The sequence below is a fragment of the Panthera uncia genome (assembly GCF_023721935.1).
Source record: "Panthera uncia isolate 11264 chromosome A3 unlocalized genomic scaffold, Puncia_PCG_1.0 HiC_scaffold_11, whole genome shotgun sequence".
NCBI lineage: Eukaryota > Metazoa > Chordata > Mammalia > Carnivora > Felidae > Panthera > Panthera uncia.
In genome coordinates, this window is record NW_026057578.1 from 83,674,194 (window position 1) to 83,700,197 (window position 26,004).

A 26,004-nucleotide genomic window follows, 5' to 3' on the forward strand; every position below is an offset into this window, starting at 1 on the left:
AGACTTCCAAAGCATTGGTTTCCTCATCTACAAAAGAGAAGTGACAAGTCTTGCCATGCTTCTGATACGGAGCTGTTGTGGGAATCTAATGAGATAGCGCATGTGACCGTGCCCTGTAAGTGGTAGAGCACAGAGCAAAACACATGCTGGAAGTGACTTGTGTTTCTGACAACATATGCGCGTAGAAGAGGCCACATGTCCTTCGCGCCCTCAATCTCTGCCATGGATCCATGATCCTCCTCCCCCCTTCCAGGGGCCGTTGAGCTGATGGGTCCCGACCACCTCAGCTTTAACTCACTTCTGAGATGAATTACCATTTTGTCACTTACTAGCTCTGTGACACTGGGCAAATGTCATAGAACCTTTCTGATTCCCAGTTTCCTCACCTGTAAACGTGCGTAACGATACCTTGCTGGGAGGATTGTTGCAAAGACTAAATGAATAATACATTCAAGGTGCTTAACAAAGGGGCAGACACTTGGGATGTGCTGCTCAGCAGCTCTTGCTGCTACTAAGTACCCCCATCTTCTTGAATGGTTACCTGTGGTTCAGCCCCCAGTGGACTCTCTGGTAGCCGGGCAGGTAGAATGGTATGCCACACTACCTCTGTATACTATCTCTGCAAGGCCTACTAGTCTCTGCCCTGCTTACAAAGATCAGATGTCTGGTTTGGCCAGGAAGTCAGGTGGTTGGAAAAGTACGAGGAGACAGGTGTCAGCGATGACACCCTTTCCCCTCATTCTTCTGTCAAGATTTGTTCTTTTCTCTCTAGGCACCTAGCTTACTCTCAGATAGCTGTCACTTAACTTGACAGAGACCTGAATAGCAGAAGGGCCCCATTCAAAACTGGGATGCTAGCTTTTCATGTTTCTTTCCACCTATCTCCCTCACCTATCCCGTCGTTATCCTATCTGTCCTTCAACTTAATTTTAGTTTATAGGTGACCAAATTGCTGCTTATCTTAAGGAGCTAACTTTTGCTCTTTCAGGGTTGCATGTATTTACCAGGAAGTACGATCAAGGAGATCGCCACAAACCCAGAAGAAGCGGGGAAGTTTGTCTTTGAAGTCATTCCAGGTAGGCAACCAAAGTGGGGATACAGGTACATTATATTCCCATCTTACTTCTGGATCCTAGAAGTCAAGGCTGAGTCTGTCAACTAGCTAACCAACCAACCTAGTAAGAATGCATAGTTATTCTGTATATAGTTAATGAACCTATACTAGTTCATTAGCCTGCAGGCAAACTAAGTGGGCACATACTTGTAAGCCTTTCGTCAGTGCACGCTTGCAGCCAGGTGTTCCCTAGGCCCTGGGACACTGCTCGGAAAAGTACATCATTCCCGCTCACTGAAAGGAGCTCGGTTTTGAAGCTGAGTGAGACACTAAAATTAATAGTTAAAATATGGGGCCCCTGGGTGGCTCAGTCGGTAAGCGCCCGTTTGGCTCAGGTCATGATCTCATGGTCTGTGAGTTCGAGCCCTGCCTCGGTCTCTGTGATGTCAGCCCAGAACCTGGAGCCTGCTTCGGATTCTGTGTCTCCCTCTCTCTCTCCCCCTCCCCTCCTCGCGCTGTCTCTGTTTCTGTCTCAAAAATAAACGTTAGGAAAAAAAAAGAATCAGAGATTTAAAAAAATAGTTAAAATATAAATTGAGTGATGTGAAACTGTCATTTTGGTAGGTCAAAAATGGTCTACAGTCAGTAGTCACATATGGTTCAACATGACCTAATAAGAAATGACAGCCCCAAATTACTGAGCACTTAATACATGTCAGGTGCTGAAATTCACCTATTGTGCGTGTTAGCAGTGCACTAGAGGGTGCTTTTTCTCAGGCTAGAGTTACCTTCCTCAAATACATCTGGGGCAAGGGGAGGCTGTCTTTGTCTCAAGGGGAATCCATGTTTGTGTGAGCCTAGCATGCAACTCTTCCTCTGAGGAGGAGGAGAGATGGATAAACCGTCAGATAAAAAAGCAAAGGAGTGCAGTTTGGAAAGGAGACCACCTGGGAAGAGCTGAACTTAAAAAAACAACTTGTTTTTCTTTGTTTTCTATAGTAATAGCCAGTTTTAGGATTGATTTCTACATTATAATTTCCTCTAGTTATCCCCCAAATACCAAACATTTACATGGCACTAACTCTGTATCAGTCACTATACCAAGTGTACCAAATATATTTCTGCTTCCCCCTGTCTCTTGCTCCTTTGCTGGCCCCAGCCCCACCGGGAACTCCAGAACTGCTGGTCTGGCTATGCAGCCAGGCTGACACAGCAGGGGAGGCTACGAGTCCCCTGAGTGGGCTCTCCTTCCCTTAACTGCCTCCTTACCACTCACACAAGGCAGCCGTGTGCATAAGAAATGACAAGGAAGCCAACATAGCAATGAGTTTAGAGTGCCTGGTCTGTAGCCATGCCACCCAGCTCCAAATCCTGGCCCTGCCACTTTCTATTTGTGTAACTGTGATCAAGTTATTTAATTTCTTCCTGCCTCTGTTTCTGTATCTGTGAAATGGGGACAATGATGATGACAGTGAGGGCTGATGAAAAGTATATTTGGCATACTGAGTATAGTGACTAATAGATAGTGCCTTATAAATGTTTGTTATTTGAGAGATAACTAAAGGAAATTATAAGGTAGAAATCAATCCTAAAATTGGCTATTACTATAGAAAACAAAGAAAAACAATTTTTTTTAAGTTCAGCTCTTCCTAGTTGGCCTCCTTCCCAATGGGCACTCCTTTGTTTTTTTATTGCATTGTATTGTATTGTATTGTATTGTATTGTATTGTATGTATGTATTTATTTATTTATTGTCAAGTTAGCTAACATACAGTGTATACAGTGTGCTCTTGGTTTTGGGGGTAGATTCCTGTAATTCATTGCTTACATACAACACCCAGTGCTCATCCCAACAAGTGGTCTCCTCAACGCCCATCACTCATTTCCCCCCTCCACTGCCCCCCCATCCCATCAACCTTCAGTTTGTTCTTCTCATTCAAGAGTCTCTTATGGTTTGCCTGCCTCACTGTTTGAAACTATTTTTTCCCCTTCCCTTCCCCCATGGTCCTGTGTAAGTTTCTCAAGTTCTAAAACATATGAGTGAAAACATATGATATCTGTCTTCCTCTGATTGACTTATTTCACTTAGCATAAGACCCTCCAGTTCCATCCACATTATTGCAAATGGCAGGATTTCATTCTTTCTCATTGCCAAGTAGTATTCCATTGTATATATAAACCACTTTTCTTTTGCTTTTTAAAACAATTTTTTTATTACATTTATTTGTTTTTGAGAGACAGAGTGAGACAAAGTGAGAGTGGGGGAGGGGCAGAGAGAGAGAGAGACACAGAACCCGAAGCAGGGTCCAGGCTCTGAGCTGTCAGCACAGAGACTGACACAGGGCTCGAACCCACAAACCGTGAGATCATGACCTGAGCTGAAGTCGGATGCCTAACCGACTGAGCCAGGCACCCTTCTCTTTTGCTTTTTTTTATCTGAAGGTCTTCCCATCTCTCTTCCTCCTCAAAGGAAGAGTTTATTTTTTTTTCAATCTCTCCTCTCTGAGAAACCCCGCTTCTTTTCCCACAAGTTTCTTCTAGTCCTAGGGCCCCTTTCCCAGAACAATGCGTGGGATGCAACCATCCATGGTAACATGTGTCCCAGAGCCTGAATTTTCTGTCAAGGGTAGCCCTACCAAGAGCTCTGGCTGCAAATTCGTGGTGGGCTTTGCACCAAAAGCCCAAAACCCTTGAAGATTGCTGTGCTAGGGTGGGAAGATCTAGCTTTTCATTATCAATTACACTTGCTGTGGTCTCCTGATATACATGCATCTGCACGTACACACATCTCATCAGAACAAACAATTCTAAGGCAATAATAAGGTAGGGAACCATTTTCCGGAAGGAGCCATGATTCTCAAGTCTTCACCCAACTTAAAGTGAGGCACCTTTTGTATTATGATGTAGAGAATGTTTAGTTCTTCTTTTTGTCCTGCTCTTATGCAGGATGATTTCAGGGGCCAGTGCTGGCATAGGAAATGGCCTTCCTACTCAGGGCCCTCTCTCTGTGATCACCAGTGTTAGTTGCACAAAGGCCATGGAGAAGACTTTCACTGTATTCATGCTATGTTTTTTTTTGTTTGGGGAAGGCAAAAATTTAGGACAAGCTTCCCTCTCCTTACTTACCTCTAGCAGAATAAACTGTTCTCCTTCCACCCAAAGGAAGTCATCAGGGATAGAGAGAGTTATTCCTTCTGTTGCATTTAATTCTTATACTGCCTTGTGGGTTGTTACAACAAGTGTATTGAGTACCTGCTGTGAACCAGGCACTATTGTAGGAATTGGGAATCCAGAAGAGAAGAAAACAGCCTACATGCAGATTACAGTCTGATGGGGAAGACTGACAACAAACCAAATAAATGAGTAAATGGAATAGTTTTTATGATGGAATAGCACAATGGAAAAAATTAAAAGAAAGAAAAAGAAAAAATTCTGATTGAGGTGGGGATGGTTGTGGTTCACTTATCATTTTGAACAGAGCAGGCACTCCAATGTGCCCAACATTAATTGTTCTGTAGGGCAACACGAGATTTTTGAATTCTCTTTGGTTTTGATCTCTTGAGCCTATCTAATATCATGGAGCTTCACCTTTTTTCACCCTTTGGGATCAGAATCCATCCTGTTATCAGGTCATCGGCTTTTTTGACCAGAAAGGTCAGTCCATATAAGCCCTGGCCATTCAGGAGCATCCTGAGAGCTGGATGTATCTCAATGAAGTAGAGACAAAACTAATGACAAAACTAAAAGATCTCCCAGGAATCAAGGTAAACTGAAAAGGCATGTTTTTGATAACACAATAGAGTGGAGAATAGGTATTATGGTGGAGAAGAGTACCAGATAAATTTTGGCCAAGGTCAAATTGAAAGCAGTAAGGGCTAGTGGCAATTATTGGGAGAAAGACCAGGGGCCTTGACTTGAGTTTGGTGGTAACTTACTGGGTTCCAATGGGCAGGTCTCTTTGCATCTCTGGACTTGAGTTCCATTAGCTGTAGAGTTGAAATGATACTAGAGCCCATTCTATTTCAAAGGGATATTGTGATTCTTACTGGATTCTTTACTTTTGCTCTGAACACTTTTTACTTCTCATTTTACTTCTGGAAACACCTAGCTCACAGGAATAGTCAGGGCCTCATGGACTGACTGTTCTGGTCAAAAGAGCTGATGACCCAATGATAAGATGGATTCAGAATCAGGTTGTCCCAAAGCATAAAAGAAGGTGGAGCTCAGTGATATTAAGACAGGCTTTGTAAGGAAACCAAAGGGAACTTGAAAGTCTTTTGTTGCCCTGCAAGAATATACAGGTTTGGGCACAACTGGGGTGCCAGGACAGGCTTTTTTTTTTTTTTTTGAGAGAAATGCCCTGACATTGTGAGAAGAATGTGTTGATGTTTACACAGACACTTTGAAATTTAATAGTATCCTGTAATTGAAAGAGGCTGCTGTTATGTTCTTATCCTTCCCAAGACCTATGTTTGAGGCTTTTCTGCCCCCTCACTTCTCCCTCTCTGTCCCAATTTTTCTTTTTGTCACTTTCCCTTTCTTTCTCTTGGTAGTCTCTCCTTGCTCCACCCCCTTGTCAATTCCACCACCCTTTTATGCATTTGGTAACAAGAACCCAGGAAACATTACATATGTCTGTGAATAATCATGGGTTTAAATTGAAAATTGTAAGGAAAGTCTTAATAAAATTCATTTGTCCATCAACTATCTATGGAGAATCTACCATGTGCAACGCCTTGTGTAGGCAGGAGAGTAGAAATTCTGGATAGGAAGCACTGATTTTGTGAGGAAGACACACATGTGCTCATTGTCTCTCCTTTCTGAGTTGCTGTTACCCTCCCCATCACAACAGCTGAGCTTATGAGTAGCTTAGGAAAATGTCTGTGATGGTGTGAAGGACTAAAGTCCATCTCATACAGGCTGAGCCTGTCTCCTCTAACTGACATTGCCCTTTGAACTTCCTCTTCCTTTCTGGGAGGAAATCGCTTCTGTCATCCATAGGAGCAGATCTCAGCCCAAGGCATCCCAGTTGCAAACCACTGGTGCTCAATAGTTTATCTATAGAATTAGAGTTTCAGGTGCATAGCTCTTCAGTTCCCTTGAGGATAAGTAGACAATGCTTTGTGTTGTTTGACTGGTTGTTTAATTGAACCAAGGAAGCAGCTGAAGTTTGGCTTCCCTTCACTTTCCTTGTCCTGGCCTCTTACCACTTGAAGACCTTCATTAGTGTTACTTCTTCCTCCAGCCTCATGGGACCAGAGTCGCACTGGACAGGACTCCTATGTCCTCATGGCCAGCTCTCAGGCGGAGATGGAGGAGTGGGTTAAATTCCTTAAGAGAGTCGCTGGCACGCCCTCTGGAGGTAAGGACCCTGCAGGCTTGCCTGGGCAGGTGTCTGTGACATCTCAAAGATGGGGAGACCACCAGAGGACAACTCTGAGGCCACACTCATTGCCAAGCATCTAGCTTCCCAACCTCTGTGACCTCAGAGAGCCAACTCTAGATTAGCTGGACAGACTGCAGCCCTTTGTACCTCATTGGCAAATGTGTGTGATGCCCTGAAGCAGCCTTTTCTCCTCTCTGGGCTGCAGTGTTGTCATTTGTAAAATGGATGGGTTGGACCAGTTGGCCCCAGTCCCCAGCAGCACCAACATTCCGCGGCACCATGATTCTGCCTGGTTATGGCCTTGTGGGGCCACAGAGGATGGATGGCAAGAGCTATGCTGAAAGCTAAGAGGAGATGATCAACACAGGACAGTTGAGTGGCTGGCCAGAGTAAGGGCGCTCAGACTGGGAGAGGTTCAGGAGATGCGTCCGGACTCTCAGGTTCTCGGTGAATTCAGGGTGAGCACTTTTCTGGGTTCCATAACTCAGGTGTTTGAGTTTTCTGGGAAACCTGGTGTTGGGTCTGCACTAGAGGAAAAACCGCTGTGAAAAAAAAAATCTGCAATTAACAAACAAGTGAATCCACTATGTGTTTTTTCCTTTTATAAAAATATGAAGAACTGATACGGGTGATCTCCACTGACCACTTTCCTTCAACTTTTTAGGAATGCACTTATTTGTGTCAGCTCCAGGATAACTGTATATAATTGTTTATCGACTGTGCTGACTGTTATTCTGGAAATCATGGCAGTGGCGGGGGGAGGGGCTCTTACAGCTCAAATATTAAATATTTATTGGATTGCCCAATGGTTTCTTTAAAAAAATTATGAGCACCGTAACAATTTTGTGGAAATCTGAAAAAATATGGGAAAACAGTCACCCCTACAGCCAGCAGAGGAATTTTTACGTTTTCTATCCAGTTGGTATTCATATATACATTTCTGTTTTTCCCTCAGAATGACAAGCATGGAATATATACAATTTAATACCTTTTATTTTATAGCTAAAGGGGTTTTCCCATGTTGTTAGATACTCTTAATTAACTCATTCCAGGGATTATTTGGTTCCAAAAAATAGAAATTTCATCCAATGATGTTAGGCAACAAAGAAGGATTTACTGGGTAGGTACAGTAGCTACTCAAAGAAACCAAGGGAGAAGTGGTAAGAGGGCTCAAGAGATTAGGGCCCAAGAACTGAACCATCAGCCCAGAACTTACCCTGTCAGTTTCTCTGGGGCCAATCAGCTTCGCATTCTGCTTTTCTCTGCCTGCCTGTTTTTGCGTCCTTAGCAGCGTTCTGGAACTTACTCCTGGCCCAATCCAGCTGTGCCAGCCCCAGCTTTCCTGTATCTCTCTCTTGAGCACAGCAGAGGCCGAGCTCAGCCTCCACCACCCCATTCCATACTCCTGAGAAGGAGGATCCATCTGGATAGCTGGGGGCAGGAGAGCACTTTAAGACTCAGGAGCTGGGGCAGGGAGGTGGTCCTGTAGCTGGTGATCTGCCCTGCTGGGCCTGGGAGAGAAGTTACTGATAGGACACCCAAACTCAAGAGTGCTTGCCATAGCCATCGTGAGCAACCACATCGTATTACAAAAAGAATAGCCTCCTTTCAGTAACCATTTCCCAGTTCCCAAATACGGTGTTTTTTTACTGTGCTAATCAGTCCAAGATGAGGTTTTCATTTATGAAAGCTCTCTTGTATACCATTCAGCCTGGATAATCTTCGCTGTGACCCTCCTTATTGCCCCAGATTGTAAGACTGTGAGCCCCATCGACGTTTCCTGCTTTCTTCAGTCCAGTGCTTTAGGCAGCCTGCATTGACAAGGGTAGTGGACATTGCCTAATTATGCACTTATTCTGAGTCAAAATGCTGTCTCTGTACTATAGCAGTCTCTGTGCCTTATATGGTGCTGGGCTCAGCCTTACCATGATGAGCTGCTGTACTGAGTCCTAATCTACATGGGGATTTCTTCCTTACCCCACCTCAAAAGGCCACCACTTGAGAAGCAAGTCAAGCATAAATCCTGCAGTCAGGGGAAAGTCCAAGGGACGAGAAATAAGAGCACAGCGTATTTACTTATTCAGAGAACAGGATTTGTCTCTGACGTGGCATTTCGGATGTTTCTGAAGCCTCTCATGGAATCTGAATGCTAGATCTCAGGATGAGAAGGCATTTTAAGACTGAGGCCACGAGGCAAGCCAGACATTTGCTCTTCCTGTTTGTAAGTCAGGAAACTAGTGTCCTGAGAAAATAGATGATTAGTCCAAGGAGCCCAGCTGCCGAGGAGCGGGGCTGAGTCTCCTACCTCTGTAGGCAGCTCTCATCACAGGCTGGTCCCACTTGTAAAGTGCCTCTGATCTGCGGTCCACTAGGTCTGCAGGGCATGCCCCCTGAAATATTGGGAAGTCACTGAGATGTGTTGCTGCTGCCTCTTTCCAGCCCTTCCTGAAGCTTTCTATGGCTTTCCCCACCCAGAACCTGCTCCCTTCTTACCATCTCCACTACCACCATCCTGGTTGACGTACCATTCTGTCTCGTCTGAATAACAGCAATGGTCCTCCAACTTCTTTTGCTCTTCCCCAAATACCCTAGGCATGTTCCTGCTTCAGGCACATTGCGGTTTGCTCTGTCTGGAATCCTCTTTCCCTAAGTAGCTGTGTGGTTTGGTACCTTGCTTTTTACAAGTCTTTGCTCAAACATTACCTCAGTGAACCTTCCCCCAATCATCCCATTTGACATCGAACCCCTTCCTTGCCCTACCCCCAGCCCTTACTATCTCTCTTTCCTGCTTAATTTTTCTCCTTAGTACTACCCTCTTATAACATGCTAAATATTTCACTCATTTGTTCATAGTTGGCCTCCCCTGGCTAGGAGGAAATCTTCAATCTACTTTGTAGGAATTTTTTTCTCTGTTTCATTCAGTGCGGTATCCCAGAATCTAAACAGTGCCTGGCACAGTAGATGCGAAGGAACGGTCTTCTCTTCCCATGCTGGTACTATGTTCTACTCCCATTGGCTCTCTTCTTTGCTAAATGACCATGTGGGAAATTATTTGGTCAATGGGTTGCTGCCTCTAGAATGATCTCCTCCGAGTGTGGTAATGGTGAGCTTTGGTGAAACTCTTCATGGTTTGTAGACCCCTTAGAGAATCTGATAAAAGTTATGGAAACTCTCCCTGGAAAAATGTTCAGACAGAATAATTTTGTGTTCAACTGCATTCGACTGCAGATGCCTGTAGTCCATTTGTATGACCTGGATAATGGGTCCAAACTGTTCTAGAAGTCACTCTAGTAACAATTTTGCAGAGCTAAGACCCTTTTTGCCCCAGTCTCTTTCTGGCTCCCTTTCTCCCTTGACAAGAGAAATGGCCCACATAGTTCCCACGGCACATCCAACTTTTCCCCCTTGGCTCCTCCTGTCTCATAGCTGGCTCTGAACATTCCTCTCACTTTGTCCCATTCTGTGACCAATTCTAGTGTATTTCTCCACACGTCCCAGAAATTCTTGGACACCAGCTGGATGTCCTACAATTTAACTAAACTCTGACGCTATCTACCTAGAGATAACATCAGATTCCACATCCTAAGGGCTCAGTCCTGCAGGACGTGTCCCCTTCCACGCATTTCAGGTGCCAAATTCAAGTCCAGATGGTCACTTGTACTTCTGACCCAAAGCTGTAGATTGGAGGTTCCAATGATCCCCTCTTTGGGGTCAATTAATTTGCTAGAGGGGCTCACAGAATTGAGAAAACCAGTTTACTTATTAGGTCATCAGTTTATGATAAAAGGATATAACTCAGAACAGCCACATGGAGATGTACAGTGAAGGCTGTCTGCGGGAGTACCACTCTTCTCCAAATCTCCACATAGCATCAACCCAGAAATTCTCCAAACCCCATCCTTTTGGGTTTTTATGGAGGCTTTACTGCATCTGTATGATTGATTAAATCATGGGCCATTAGTGATTGAACTCAATCTCCAGCACCTCACCCCTCCCTGGAGATCACGGGGTGGGACTGAATGTTCTAACCTAGGAATCACTAAGTTGGTTCCACTAGTCAATTAGTCCCTTATCTTAGGTGCTTTTCAAAACTCACCTCATTAATGTAATAAAAGATACCTTTATCTCTCTCATCACAGGAAATTCCAAGAGTTTTAGTTAGGAGTTCTGTGCCAGGAAATGGGTGAAAGACCAAAAATACATTTCTTATTATAAATCACCATGGAAAGCACCACCTTGGTGTACCTTGCTTTTCCAGCCTTTTCCTTCGTAGCCAGCCAGTTTATCTCTTTTTCCCCCCACTATTCTTTCCAAAGGACCTGACTGGAAAAGTTAGATTAATTTTTTCCCATAAGTTCTGGATGTAATTCCAAGTTTTCTTGATTTAAGTAGAAGAAAGGGAAGAGAGGTGATCACATCTGGACTTCTAGTGACTTGTCCCCTGGCTCACAGCTTCCCCCTTTTCTATAAACCACCTCCTCCCTGAGTAGGAGGGCTCTGTCCTTCCAGGATCCCCACACTGAAACCAGGTGTCTGTCCCACTCCCAGGGAGCAGGCAGGCCATATTGCAAACTGCTGTTTAGTGGGAACCTGCTTTGCTCTCTTGCTCTGGAGGCTGGCTTCTCCGTCTTTTTCTCAGGCTACTGCTAGGTATATAAGCACTGCACTGAATTGTGCCTAGCTATTCTCTGACCAACCCGGTTGTAAGACCTGGGGCAAGTCCCATGTTTTAAGCATCTTTGTGTGTTTGCCAACACTAAGCATAGAGTATATAAACATTGTGCTTTTACATGCCGTGGGTTCCTTTCCTTCTTCTCATTTCTTAAGTTGTCTGCATCCTTCAGAGCATGATTTCACAATCTACAGCAGGGTTTAGCCTGTGGGAGTGTGGTATCTCTGTGATTCATTGTTTTTCCAGGTATTCTGATTCTTTTTCTTTTAGCTAGAGCTAAACTGGTAGTTACCAAGGATGATTTTTACTTATTTTTGGTAATCCCCCTCTCCCCAGATCCTAACACAAGACACAAGCCAGTTATTTATTTATCCATTTACTCAACAAATATTTATTGAGCATGTGTCTTGTGCCAAGCACTGTGCTAGCCCTGGGGGTACAACAGTGAGAAAAAGACTAAGTCCCCTCTCTCGAGGAGCTCACAGTCTAATAGAAGACACAGAAATGAATCAACCCCCAAACCATAATGTTACAACTGTGAAAAGTACCATGAAGGAAGAACATATAATGCACAGTGGGGGGAAAATGTCTTTGTCAAGAAGTTCAGGGAAGCTTCCCTGAACTAGTGATGATTAAGCTTAAATCTGAAGGGTCAGTGGAGGCTAAGTAGACAGAGGAGGGGAAAGAGGAACAATATATTCCTCAGTCAGAGGAATCGCATATACCAAGGTCCTGTGACAGAAAGGAGAACAGACTCTAGAGTAAGAGGAAGGTGAAAACAGTGAATATAGCTTGCTAACGATGTTGGTCTTCATCCTAAGGTGGCTTAGATGAGGGTGGTGGTGGTGAAGATGGAGAGAAGTGAGCAGGTTTGTACAATGTTTCAGAGGTGACATTGCCATGACATGGGAGTGAATTTGACATGGAAGGTGAATGTGGTGTCAGTCAAGTCCTTTGTTCCCAGCCTATGGGTGAATGGAGGGATGAACATTTGGCTGGCAGCATCCTGGCATTACTCCTCCTGGCAACCCTTCCCTGCCCCCGCCTGTCCCTTCATGATGCTAAGAGTCCATTTCAAGTCTCCTGGGTATGTCTGGCAGGGTTGCTGCACTATTTGCTAAAATCTCCTCAACGAGAGGGGGGCAATCATCTCAGTTTGCCCAACAACCCACCTCCAAGATCATTCTTTCTGAAGGCTTGACTGAGCACATGCAACTCTGAAAGCACATGCACTCAGAGAAGAGTGGGCTGGCTTCATCAACACTAAGTGAAATCCTGTGTTCCTGCCAGACACTTTGATATATGGAGCAATGCTGGTAAGGGCTTGTGTGGGGGATTTTTTTTTTTTAACCCACCTACACGGTGTCCCTTGAATGGCAGTTGACAATTAGCTGCTAAGTAAAAGGAGGCACTTATTTTTATTGCGGGCCCTGACAGCTTTATGTTCACTCTTTAAAAGCCAAGACTCATGTGTGTAAAGGTGAGTGGGGAGGGGAAGTGGTGTGGGAAGGAGGAAGGGAGGGCCAGGGGCAGGTGCCGACAGATCCCATGATTTCCTGGAGTCAGAACCTGAGCAGTATTTACAAGCATGTGCTGATCTGGAAGCGAGAGAAGATGGTTCTTCCAGGTTGGAGAGGAGGGAAGGCGTGAGGCTGGCTCTGCAGAGACTGTGATTCCTTGGCCCCCACCATGCCTCATATTCTTAGGATGCCGCGGTGGGACTCGGGCTGTGGCTTTTCTGCTCTGGCCCTGCTCTTTTGCTGGAATTTCAGGAAGAAAACACCCAAGCACCGAAAGAAAGGTATTTCGTCCCTATTTTGTGATTCAATTTTTCCACCAAAAGAAACTTGCCCAGCTCCCCTTCCCTCTCCTGCAGAGATGGGGATGGTCCTGGAACTGAGCCCCTGGGAGGCAGGTATCAGTTCTGGGCCAGTGGGAAAGGGGGACAGGGGTGGGGCGGGCCCTTCTGGGCACCTGGGCTGGACCAGAGGCAGGGTAGGGGGAGGAGCTCTTGTCCTGAAACTAGGAGCATCTGTGTGATCAGAAAGGGAGGATGAGGTTAGAAAGGAGGTGACAGCTAATCCTTCCACTTTCACTTCCCTAAAGCAGTTCAGTGTCCTGGGGCTGCCTAGCAAATCTGAGGAGGGGGCTTAGAAGTAAAGGGTGGAGGATGCCCATGAGCAGAGATTAGGCAGCCCCCTATGCCTTTCTTCTTCCCCTTGAGACGTAGTGATGTCTGAAGTTTCACCTAAACAGTTGTATTCCACTGGCTTTAAACAAGAGAAATTAAAGTGTTGAATTTAGAATCACAAGGCAAATATGACAGTGGACAAATTCCTAACCTAAGTCTCAATTTATCAGTCTGCAAAATGGAACAATAATATCTATTTTGTAGGGCTCTTCTGAGGACTAAACAAGAGCACACATGAAAACTTTTAGGGCACATAAAATTAGTGTAATTAATCAAATGTATTAATAATTATTACATTATATATTATAATTAATCAATTAAGATTTGTACCTATGAAGGTGGCAATGCCTCTATTAATAGTGACTGGTCCAGAGTGAGGAGGTGTTCTGAGTAAATGACTTGCTGGCCAAGGGCAGGAAGAGCAGGGGCACCAGTTCCCTGAAGGAGTGGGTGCAGCCTGGGAGGCATGGCGCCGATGATGGGGGAGCCTGGGGTGGAGAATGGTCTCCAAAGACCTCCCACACCACTGTCTGCTGTCTTCCTCCTTCCCTAGTTCCCTTGGGGTCTAAGCCTTTTCATGTCCACCCAGGATCAGAAGGGGTGATCAGGACTGAGAAGTCAGAGGTACGTGCAACTCAGGATTGGGTCTTTGGAGTTCCAGGGAGGTACTCCAAACTCCTCATATGTGATCTGAGATGGAGTTTGACAAAGCCTGATTGAGACAAACTAAAGAAAATCAGGATGCTCTTTCTCTCCTGTTGGTCCTGCTGTCTCTGCAGCCCATAGCGCCCATTTCTTGTTGGAGGGAATAGCTCTGACTAATTTCCAGGCTGGAGGTATGCAGTTTGGTGTCTTCATTGTATGGGTAACATGAAAGCAGTGGGTGTGCTAAAGAGCACGTGAGAATGGGGGAAGGAAGTTCCGGGACACTCCAATGTTTAGAGGTCAGGGAGAAAAGGAAGAATCATCTGAGGAGACTGAGGAAGCATGGCCCATGAGACAAATTGAGAACCAAGTGGGAGTGCCAAAAGCCATGTGAAAAGTGTCTCAAGAAGGGGTGATTTTCTGTGTCACATGGTGCTGATAGAGCAGTTCTGAGGAAGACTGAGAATTTGAGTCCTAGATTTTAAAAACATAAAGGCCACTGATCTCCTTGACCAGAGCAAGTTTGGAGAAGTGCTGATCAGAGTACTTTCAGGAGAGAAGGGGCGGAGGACAAGAGGAATGGCAGACAGCCGATGACAGCTCTTCGAGGACTGGCCCATCATGTGCCAGGCTCTGTGCCAGGACATAAAAATAGATGGTGAACCAGACAGGCTGTCTGCCTTTGAGGAGCTCATAGTCCAGTGGAAGAGAGACATGTTTAAAACTAAGCTACATGAGAAGTAGCTCTGTGTGCACAGAAGAGAGAGGGATCAGTTCCCTCTGAGAAGAAGACAGTTGGAAATTCTGCTGCAGGAAGATCAGGTTTCAAGGTGAGGAGAAGGAAGGGTATTAGCTCCAGAGTTTGCAAAAGCAAAGACCTTTCTTCATTCCTTCTATAATAATCTCCAGCTACCCAAGAGGCAGGTACTCAGTCTGTATTTGCCGAATGATTTTGTGAATTCCAGTGGAAGGAATTTGCAAGAAACAGACTTGCAAAAGCAACCATCACAATAATTTTGACAGTAGCAGTGAGGACAGAGAAGAGATGGTTTAATTTAGAAAGTGCTGATCTGGGGCACCTGGGTGTCTCAGTCTTTTGAGACTTTGGCTCAGGTCATGATCTCACAGTTCGTGAGTTCGAGCCCTGCAAAGGGCTCACTGCTGTCAGTCCAGAGCCCGCTTTGGATCCTCTGTCCCCCTCTCTCTTTACCCCTCCCCTGCTCATGCTCTCTTTCTCAAAAATAAATAAAACATAAAAAAAGAAAAGAAAGTGCTAATCTGTTTGGAGGGAAAAAGAGGATATTGCAGATAATCCCGACACTCACACTTTTGCTGATGGGGTTTGTCAAGTGCAGGTACCTTGTGTTAATGGTTTTGTATTATCCATGACTAGGAAAGTGCCTGATGCTTGAGTGCTTGACTGACTGAATGCTATTGTCTGGGAAGAAGGCTCCAGGAGAAGCAGTAATTTGGGAGTGTTGGGGGTGGGACAAGAGTGAGACTGGAGAAGACACTGGGAGAACTGCCATTAGATGTTGAATGAGGAAGGATAGATAAATAGATAGATGATAGATAGATAGATAGATAGGTAGATAGAAGATAGGTAGGTCTGGCCCAGACATGTGGATTTACAAGTTACCAATTTGTAGGTGATATCCAAATGTATGGAATCATATGACCTTCCTCAAAAAGAATGTCTAGAGGGAGGGGACAGCTAAGCTGGAATGTCAGGAAGTGACACAGGAAAGGAGCAGGTGGAGGAAGGAGCACAGGAAAGGAGATTGCAGAGGAACCAGGAGGCAAATGGGAATAGAATGAGAACGATGATTTTGTCATCATGTCGGGAGAAATTCATGAGGAGAAAGGAGAATCAATACCATCATGAGTCTTCAGGGAAGACCAGTGGGTTGTGGAATGAGCATAGGCCATGTCTGGCGATTAGAAAGGCGTTGGAAATTTTATCGAGTGGATTGGGTGGAAAGATGCAAACTGGTGAAACTAGACTGGATGGGTTGAGAGGTGGAGAGTTTGATAAGCAAAGAAGTAGAGCCTGTGAGCATGGAAGTAGACATGTTCTTATGAGTGTCCTGATGAAGAGAAGGAAGGCAAATAGTGGTTGTTTGAGAGCTAGGGTAGGAGGTTATTGTTTGATAAATTGGCAGACTTAGACTCACCTGGGCTCTTTCAACTAAAAAGAGAAATATTTAAGATACAAAAGAGAGGGAGTGAAGTCCTAGAAGAGCTGCAAAGGGATGGAACCCACAGGTCAAAAAAGCATCATTTTAGATGAAAGCACAGGGTCCTTTTCTTCCTTTGAGAGAAAACAGACAGAGGAGGAGGGACAGGAAGGGCAGGGATTGGGGATAAGAGAGTTCATTGATGATTTCCTCCACTTGAGGAGAGAAGGAAAAGAGGAGACCAGGTCACCTGCTGAGACACAGAGGGAAAAGGAGTGGGTGGTGAGAGCAAGAGGAGTGGGGGAGATTTGGAACCAAGGTCTTCTGATTGGGAATAAAAGCCTCCGTGATATGGAATGCTGTGTTCCCTTGGGGCTCTTGGTGACCTGGTGAAGGTGTGGAGGGGGTACTAGGAGTCCACAGAGCAGAGATGATGGAGGAGAAAGGGGGGATTGGGAAGTGGGTTTACTGGTGAGAGTGGTATTACAATGACTGACTGTGGGGCCTGGGAGGGATGAAGGAGGAGCACAGGACAAGGCTGAGAGGCTGGGATGGGGAGAAAAGTTACAGGACTTGCTACCGAGAGGATTCCAGGTCACCTGCAAAATGGAGCATTTGCCTTGGGACCTCAGGAATGGGGCTCCCATCTGACTGCTCTGACATCTCCATGCAAATCCCCACATTGTATTGGAATATCTCTCCCTGTCAGGGTACAAGGGGCCCCTTGAGCCTAAGTCTTCAACTGCTCAGAAACACATCTGCCTCCCCCCTTGAGATGCTCCTCAAGGGAATTTTACAAATGCCATGTGGCCTATGTTTTAAGTCAGATTGTTTCAAACTTTTCCTTCCAAGTGTCTATCCAGCTCCTTTCACAGACATATAGGAACCAAATTCTACATTGTTACTGCCATTGTCTAATTGTTTCTCATTATTTTGCATGTGGTCATTTCATTTTCATAGCTCGAGTATAACTTAATTGAAAGCAAGAACCATATCCTATGTTCTCTTGTCTGTATTACCTATTCCACATGAGCTGCTGCTGGCACTCAAGAAATGTTAGTGTGAAGCTGAATTCTTCCACTGAGGAGGTCTCTACCAGAGCTTACTCTAAAGAAATGCCAAACTTATCATTAATCATGGAAAGCACTTGCTTAAAGATGAAATAATTCTTTAAGTAATTCAGCAAAATGTGCTACCTACCTTGTGCCAGGCCCTGTGCTGAACACTGGGGTTGAATAGAGAGCACCCCCATATTTCCAGCTCTGGGGAGCCTAGTCTTGCAGAGGGTGTGGGTACATATAGATAATTACAGTATGGTGTCGAAAGGGATTGGGGTATTTGAGAAAGAATACAGGTGCACAAAGTAGGGACAGAATCTCTCAGGCTGGGGTCAAGGAGAGCTTGGCAGACATGATGGTATTTGAGCCAGGCCAAGGAAGACAAATGGAATTCCAGCAGACAAGGAAGGAGACATGCACAGACTGGGCAATGAGAAGACCATCCAAGGGTTTTGGGAACATCAGGGTGAGGTGCCTGTGGGGGCACGACAGGAAGTCAGGCTGGAAAGGTAGGCGGGGGCTAGACCAAATGCGAAACTAAGGAATGCCAGCCCCAACTTTCAAACTGCAGCCACAGAAATATTTAATCAAACAGTGTCACTGAAACGCAATAAGTAAAACAGACAACAGCCCAGCAGATGTGGTTGGGAGTAGGAAATACAGGGACCACTCCCATGCTCAGCTCCTCCCAGATCCACTGCTCTCACCTCCCAGCATCTGAGGGTCTGCAGAAGAAGCCCCTAGGACTTTGAGGAGTAATTTAGAAAATGCTACTGTGGCAATTGGGGAAGAAGTGGGTGACAAAAACAGGGTTGGGGGCGGGGAGCGTGCTTAGGGAAATTGGAGATGGTTTAGAAAGGTAGGCAGCAGGAGGGCTTTGAACATGTCAGAAGAGAACACCACAGCTGTCATAGGTGAGAGAATAGTCCAGCCTGGCTTAGGGCAATGGGTGGGAGTGCAGAGGACACGGCAGATTCACGAGCTCAGTATAGCTCTGTACAGGTGAAATCCACGTTAGAGACTGGATACAGGGGACCAACCAGAGAGCGAACCATGGGGAACACCAAAGGACTCTGGGAAGCAGTGTCCTGGGAATTGAAGTGGTCAGTGTAACCAGGTCCTAATTATGACAGAGGGAAAATCAGGCAGGACAGAGCTGAAGCCATGACCTGTCTTCTGAGCCTCCAGGAACCAAAGGGAATAGGGGCCTGGTGGGAGAATGGGTAGCCAACGATTGTCCTGATTTAAAAACTAACCTTGTTATACCGCTGGGGTGGGGAAATTATAGAGCCAGTACTGACAGGGCTGGGGTGGAGCTGGTCCACACATGCTTTGCTGGAGGCAGTGTAATTTGGAAAAATATTTTTGGACAACAATTTGCATACCACTGAGTCATAAAAATGTTCAAAACACTTGACCTAGTAATTCAACTTGTGAGAATTTGCCCTAAGGAAATAGTTCAAAAGAATGAAAAGCCTGTGATCACCTATCCAAATGTTAATTAATTAATTAAGCAATTAATTAGAAATTATACATTGTGCTGAATACATTCCAGGAACTCTGCTCGGTGGATAAGCATGTTCACTGTAGCTGTTTTGAAAATAGTAAAACATAATAAACAATCTATATTATTAAGAATGCCACAATGGTTTAATAGGGTATGAGACATCTGTGTGATAGACTTATTTTTTAATGCTGTATGACACAAGCAGAATTCAAAACTGCCTGCTTGCTGCCATAGTTAAGAGTACATTCTCTTGAGTTTACTGCCTGGGCTTGAATTCTGACTACTGTGCCCTGGCACCTGACCTTGGCAAGTTCACCAGTGCTTCTAAGGCTCAGTGTCTTTAATGGCAAGGTGAGTATAACAATTCTACTACCTCGTGGGGTTGCTGTTAAGATGAAATGAGAACAGGTGTGCAAAGTGCTTAGCACAATTTCTAGCAGACAACAGGTATTCAGTAAAAGCGAGTTGTTATTTTGAATATGTAAAACTGTGGGTCAAGAGAAAAAGACTTCCAGAGACTCTCCCAAATTTGTAGCTCCAGGAAATATTATGGATGGCTTGTCTCCTATATTTCGTTTAGTATCATTGCACTAAAACTTTTGAGGTTATACACAACACTGGCAAATCTAGAAATAGGCAAAGAAAGCACTTTGACTTATCATTTCATCCAATGGAAGTCAGAATGATGGGAACATCCTGTTTTTCTCTTTCTAGCTGTGTTTGGCCAGCGTTTGGATGAGACCGTGGCCTATGAGCAGAAATTTGGCCCCCACCTGGTGCCCATCCTGGTGGAGAAGTGTGCGGAGTTCATCCTCCAGCACGGCCTGAATGAAGAGGGCATCTTCCGACTGCCTGGGCAGGACAACCTGGTGAAGCAGCTCAGAGACGCTTTTGATGCCGGGGAGCGGCCCTCCTTTGACAGGTACCCTGTCCTCACCATGTCCTCCCCCTGCCATATGTGGGTAGGAGGACCTCTCTCTACCGGCTGAGCTACCGGACTCACACAGAAGTTTCCAAGGCCCTGGCTTGCAACAAAGAGAGCTTTTTATTTTGCTGGCGACTTACGTGAGGAATGAAGTGAACTAGAAGTAGGGCCTTGCTGAGCAGTCAAGAGATGTTTAGGATGTAGGGGAGGCCGGGAGGATGATGGGACCTAGCTTAAGGCCTACACCACTGGGCAGGTGAGGAACGTTGAAGAGTGAGCAGACTGTACAAACAGACTCAGTGTGGTAGAGAACGTAGCACACCTATACCCGAGGGCTCCGATGCTCTCAGCTTTCCAGAAATGGCCAGAAGCAGCACTTCTTGTCAGGTTGGGAGACCATAAGTAATGTGCGGCTCTGAACTTAGTTCTGAGCCTTTTTGGAGAGTACATACTGATATCGTGGCAGCCTGGCGTCTTCTTAGGTCTCCCCCATGGAGGTTGCCCAGGTTTGGTTGGGGAATATCAGTTGTGGTGACATTTCTTCTCACCATCGCCTACCTGCCCCACCGCCTCCAGCCACCCAGGTGAGGTTTTCGGCTCTGCCACAGTCAGCTAGTACAGCACCCACGTCGACATTGTACGCACTCTCTGCCTATTGTGCAATATTTGCCTCGGTTGCCTGTGCGCGCTTGTCCTGCTGGCAAGAAAGAGCCATTGTTCTTTCCAAATCAGCAGCCCATAAATCAAGATTTGGTAAGGCAGGCCCAAACTCTGTCCAGTTTCCAAAGGTTGAAATTCCCCAAGGGGTTATTTAGGACCTAGGAATAGGGGTGATCCTGGGAAAATCATGAACAGCTAAGTGCCATTAGTCCCCTCTCCCCACATCCACCCCAGTCACCAGCAATGCCCATTCTCCCTGTGAAGCATCTCTGATACCTTCTGTTCACTCCAATCTCACCGCCACTGTCTGAGTTTGGGCCACAGCGTGTCTGTCTTTACTGCCTTCAGCACGCAGTAGGTTAACTCACCAAGGGTGCTTTATTTTTACAGGAAAGCAACGGGTGGAGTTGTTACTGGAACTACAGCAGGTTACGGGCATCAAATTTACAGACCTCTCAGCAGCACTATAAATTGCATTTCATTGTCAGGCACCTGATCAATTAAGCTCACCACCTTTTTATATTCAGTTTCCTTCTTATGTTTTTAATTAGCTTTGAGTTGATCAAAAGATACAGGTGGGTTGTTGCTAAAGCCATGTGAAGAGTCAGCCAGGAGGAATAGAGGTGATTGCAAGGGTTTGTCAGATACTTGCCCTAGGCTTGATTTTATGTTCCTATAAAGTCGGCCTGGGTGGTGGAGTCACAGTCTTGGATACCTATGAAATATTTGGGGCAGGAAGGAGGAAAGTTACCACAGCTTGTCATGACCTCTCCACCCCCAGAATTAAGGAGTAGCGTTTACATACCCAGAAATAGGAACGGTCACCTAGGGCTCTTCAGAGTCCTCCCAGGGCCGATGCTTGGGTCTACATAATCCTTGTGGGTAGTCATCTAGATCCCCTATGTTGGTCATATGTGTGGTTTCACCATGAGATCTCCCAAATTGTCTCACTGGAATGAAAAGAAACAAAGGACCTTTTATTTGGTAGGTGCTAGTGCAGCTGTATCTGATTCTCATTAAACATATGTGAATAAAATTTAAAATCTCTTTGTTGAGTTTCTGTTGGACTGGATACTATCCAGTCATAAAGCCAATACACTTCTGATACCTATACTTCCATGAGAAACATACAGATGTGCCATGTTTTAAGGTTGGTGCCACCAGGGAAGTGTTGGCAGAGCTATTGGTGGGGCCTGGGCTAACCTCTAGTGGATCAGGTGTTGAGCTCAGAAGTTCAACCTGGCTCCTGACTTTCTCTTAGTCCTTGACTTAAAAAAAATCATGTTTAACTTGACTTAAACATGTTTCATTGGGTCGAAGGAATAGCAAACTCAGGAAAAATCATGCTGGAAATGTAAACTGTAACAGTGACAAGTGAGTCAGCTCTGACAAAATTAGGGCACAGACATTATACTAAAAATTTACAAAAATAATTGTATAATTTCCATTGTGTTAAGTGCTAAAATGGAAAACTAGATGGTACTATGAGGACTTAGAACAGGGGCCTTTTGCCACCATCTGGTAGATTTAGGGAGACCCCCAAGAAGCAATGACGTTTACACTGAGATGCCTTAGACAAGCATAAGGAGTTAGCCAGGACAAGCAGCATTATCTCCCCCTGATAAAATGAATCGGGAAGGTTTCTCTGGTTTTAAATGTTCCAAGATGATTTACATAGATAATTATGTTCTCTGGTTATAACACTGAAGCATCTACACTATATCAGTGGTTATAACCTTTTTTTCTAATGTTGGATATTTTTGCTGTCATAGTTTCTTCTGATTGAACTATCTAGTAGTTTGTGGTTTTTGTTGTTGTCATTTTTCTTTAAAAGATTCTGTTTTTTGATTCATCGTCTCTACTGTCTTTCTCATTTTAATTTGTCGTTTGCAACACTCGTTCCTTGGGCATATTTTGCATGTTGTATTTTGCCAGGCAGTGGACAGTGCATCAGAAAATGGAACTGTGGAGGCAGAAGGCCAGCTAGGAAGCTGGGACAGAATCCTGGCAAAAGGCCATTGGCTTTTGAAATAGGGCAGTGGAGGGGGGCAGGACTTAGAGTGATTCACGTGACATTTGGATAGACTTGAGGGGATTTGGGAGCCTAATTGGGTGTGGGGTGAGGGAGAGGCCCCGGATTCTGACCAAGACCATGGAATGGATGGTGATGCAGGGGCATGAGGAGAAGCCTCATGGCTCCTTTTGCAACTTTGGGTGAATGCTCCTCCTGCAAAGTGTTAGTTGGTTGTCGTTCTGCCATTTTCTTGGGAATGTCTCACGTATTTTGACAAGAGGACTTTGTCCAGGGATATTTTTAGGTAGTGACTCAGCAGGGAAGGCTTTTCTAGAATCCCCACCTTAAGTGAATGGTTCCCACCCCCGTTTCCTGAGGCAGCAGTGGAGCACAGACAGGGCTCCGTGCCAGTTCATGTTCTCATTTTGAGGTAGAGAGCTGACAGGCTGCAAAGCTGGGGCCTTTTCAGAAGACATCTCCAAACACTGGCTGTCAAAAACAAACAAAAAAACTTACTCAGGATACCAAGGCAGAGCTTTACAGTCAAGTCCTGATGCTCTTATTTCTGCTTCCTCCAATGCCTCCCTTCTTTTCCTTCTGCCCAAACCAGCCCATCCTGTCCCTTCTCCAGGAGGCACTCCTACCCAGAGAATTCTATATTCCCCATCAATGAAACTGAGGAGCCATTCAGATTGTCTGAACCTCTCAGCACATCCTCGCTTTTCAAAGTACTACCAGGACAGTCACTTAAGAATACCAGTTTTTTGGGGGGTTTTTTGATGTGAAGTAAATAAATATGAAGTAAATAATTTCTTCACTAATGAGCTTTAAGCATATGGTAGATTCAGACTTATTTTCTCTTATAGAGTTGCATAATAAATGCAATAGCTCTATAAAACAGGGGTCAGCAGACTTTGATAAAAGGCCATATATGACATATTTAGGCTTTGCAGGCCAGAGTGTTTCTACTGCAACTATTCAGTTCTGCTTTTAGCAGAGTTATAGCTCAAAATCAGCCAAAGACAATCCAAAAATGAATAAACATGGCCATATCACTTGATGGATGCTGAAATTCAAATTTCAGATAATTTTCACATGCTATGATATCTGCTTCTTTTGAGTTTTGTTCCCAGCTATTTAAAAATGTAAAATCCATTCTTAGCTCATAGACTGTACAGCCAATGGGCCAGATTTGGCTCCTGGGCCATACTTTGCCCACTCCTGTTATAAACTGGACAAGCTGAACTGAAAAGTCCAAGCTTCCTTCAGTTAACAGGAAGTCATCTGAATGTTGTCTGTGTTTCTGCAGCTGGGCCTCTGCTCCCCACCCTCTAGGCTCCCTTCCTCATACTGTAACTCCTTGTCATTCTTCAGATCTTGTCCCCTATGGATCCTCAGCTCTGCACTGGGTGTCCCTTTTACACACCTCCATACAGTCCCAGGTTAGTCATGGCACTAGCCTCACAATTTTGTAGTGACTTGGTAACATTTGAGTCTGCACAGCTCTGTGGCTCAATGAGGCCAGGTGTCCTGTATATCCCTCAGGTTCACTGCTGAAATCCCAGTGCTTGAGGTAGTATCTTTCACCTAGTAGGTTCTCTCAATGCTTATTTATTGAACAATTGCACAAATATATGAATGAATCCCAGAACTGTTTTGAGCTCTCTGAGGGTTTAAAGAGATCATGGGCCATCAATATAAATGAGTTATCACATGAAAAATTAGAGACTAAGCAGAAAATGCAAAATTGTGAGGTACTAAGTGACTTGGAGAAAATAGAAAGAGATGAAGACTAAAATAATTTAATAGGATTAATGAAAAAGTAGACCTTGAACTTACTTTTGAGGCAGTTGGTTGGAAGAGATAAAGAGAAAAGTGTTGAGGGTCATGATTCCAGAAGATTAGCAAAGATGTTTTGTTTGGATACATCTTTATCAGACTCTGCTCCTCTGCAAAACTCCCCTTTGGAACCTGGGATTCTATTTAGTGGACCACGAAGGGGAAGGCAAGGGATGTTCTGGAGCTTTATTTTCAAACAACATTGTTTATTTTCTTACAGAGATACAGATGTACACACCGTGGCCTCCCTGTTAAAGCTTTACCTCCGAGACCTCCCAGAGCCAGTCGTTCCCTGGAGCCAGTATGAGGGGTTCCTGCTGTGTGGGCAGCTCATGAATGCAGATGAGGCAAAGGTTTGTATCTCATTAGAGTTAGTTGTCCTGCTTTGGAAGGTGATAGTTACTGAACACTCTTCTGGTAGGCAAGCAACAGTGGGTCAAGGGACTCATACCTTTTAGTGAGATACTTTGTCAAACTGGAACTTTGTCAACAACAGAAGGCAACTGAAGCCAGTCATCGTGACAGCCTTGCTGGGATGTAACAATCCAAAAAAGAATTGACTATAATCAAATATACCCAAGCCACTTTAATGACAAAGAGAAAGCTTCTGAGAAGGCTTTCAAGCAATATGGCCTTGCTGAGACCCAGTGGACACAAGGACAGGCTGACCAACCTGGAAGGCTGGTGAGAGGGGAGAATGTTCTAGTTGCACCATGATCATGAGTGTCAGCCATGGGCATACAAGGAATGTAGACACCAGAGAAAGGAAGGACAAGGAACTTTTCTTTGTTCTTTTCAGCTGCAGCTGCTTAAGGGGGTGTGGTCAGTGTCTGCAGCATCATGCTTGTTAGAGTTCACAAGTTTGCCTGCAGGATTTGTGTTCCCATGTAATTTGTTTCCTGAAAGGTCTTAAAGTCAACAATCACCACACTAGAGTCATATTAATTAAACAAAATTAACCGACCAACAAAAGCCACCATGAAAACCCATCTAACAACAATAAAACCTTCCTGGTTTTTAACCAGGATTTGCAAAACCAAATGCCCCACGAATATGTTTGTGTTATACTGCTGATAATTGGGGTCTAACTCCCCACTTCTGGGAGGTTCGCTTTTAGCACTCCTATGTTTTAAATTTTTTTTCAATGTTTACTTATTTTCGAGACAGAGAGAGACAGAGTGCAAACAGGGGAGGGGCAGAGAGAGGGAGACAGAATTCAAAATAGGCTCCAGGCTCTGAGCTGTCTGCACAGAGCCCAACGTGGCGCTCAAACCCATGAATCACGAGATCATGACCTGAGCTGAAGTCGGACGCTTACCTGACTGAGCCACTCAGGCACCCCTAGCGCCACCATGTTTAAAGCTCTCTCTGCCAAAGTGGTGCACAGAAAAGCCTACACGTGAAGACATGGATTTAACTTTGATTTTGCCATTAGGCAAATTAAGCACTTTCTGTGAGACTCAGTTTATTTCCTTAGACCAACAGAACGTTCTATAATGGTGGAACTGGTACATAGCTACAGTGATCAATATGGTAACCACTAGCCACACATGGCTATTGGGCACTTGAAATGCGGCTAGTTCAACTAAAGAAACAATTCCTAATTTTATTTTATTTTATTATTTAAATAGTCACATGTGTCAAGTAGCTGTTGTGTTGGATAGCACAAGCTTAGACAAATTTCATAATAGCATCTGCAATACTTAGCATTGTTTTGAGGACAAGGGATAGGAGATAGGTGAGTGATATTTTTAAAGTATCAGTTTAAGGAGAGGCTTATTCTCTATTTTAACATTTATTATATAATATACTCCCAGAAATATATATATAATAATAATTATTATTATTACTATTACTATTATTATTTTAAGCAATG

The 26,004-nt window shown here is 44.7% G+C and overlaps 1 protein-coding gene across 5 annotated transcripts in view; it reads left to right on the forward strand.

Annotated features, from left to right (window-relative positions):
• The window catches only part of ARHGAP25 (Rho GTPase activating protein 25), an 88,491-nt gene that overhangs the window by 50,459 nt on the left and 12,028 nt on the right, over positions 1-26,004 (forward strand). For 2 of the 5 annotated variants that reach the window (XM_049651557.1, XM_049651556.1), the window contains 4 exons: positions 989-1,076; positions 6,300-6,416; positions 19,405-19,612; positions 24,349-24,481. In XM_049651557.1, coding sequence (XP_049507514.1) covers positions 989-1,076; positions 6,300-6,416; positions 19,405-19,612; positions 24,349-24,481 — 546 coding nt within the window. Of the gene's footprint in view, positions 1-988; positions 1,077-6,299; positions 6,417-6,788; positions 12,914-19,404; positions 19,613-24,348; positions 24,482-26,004 lie in introns of those variants that run through there. The other 3 variants (XM_049651560.1, XM_049651558.1, XM_049651559.1) reach the window with 3 other exon arrangements.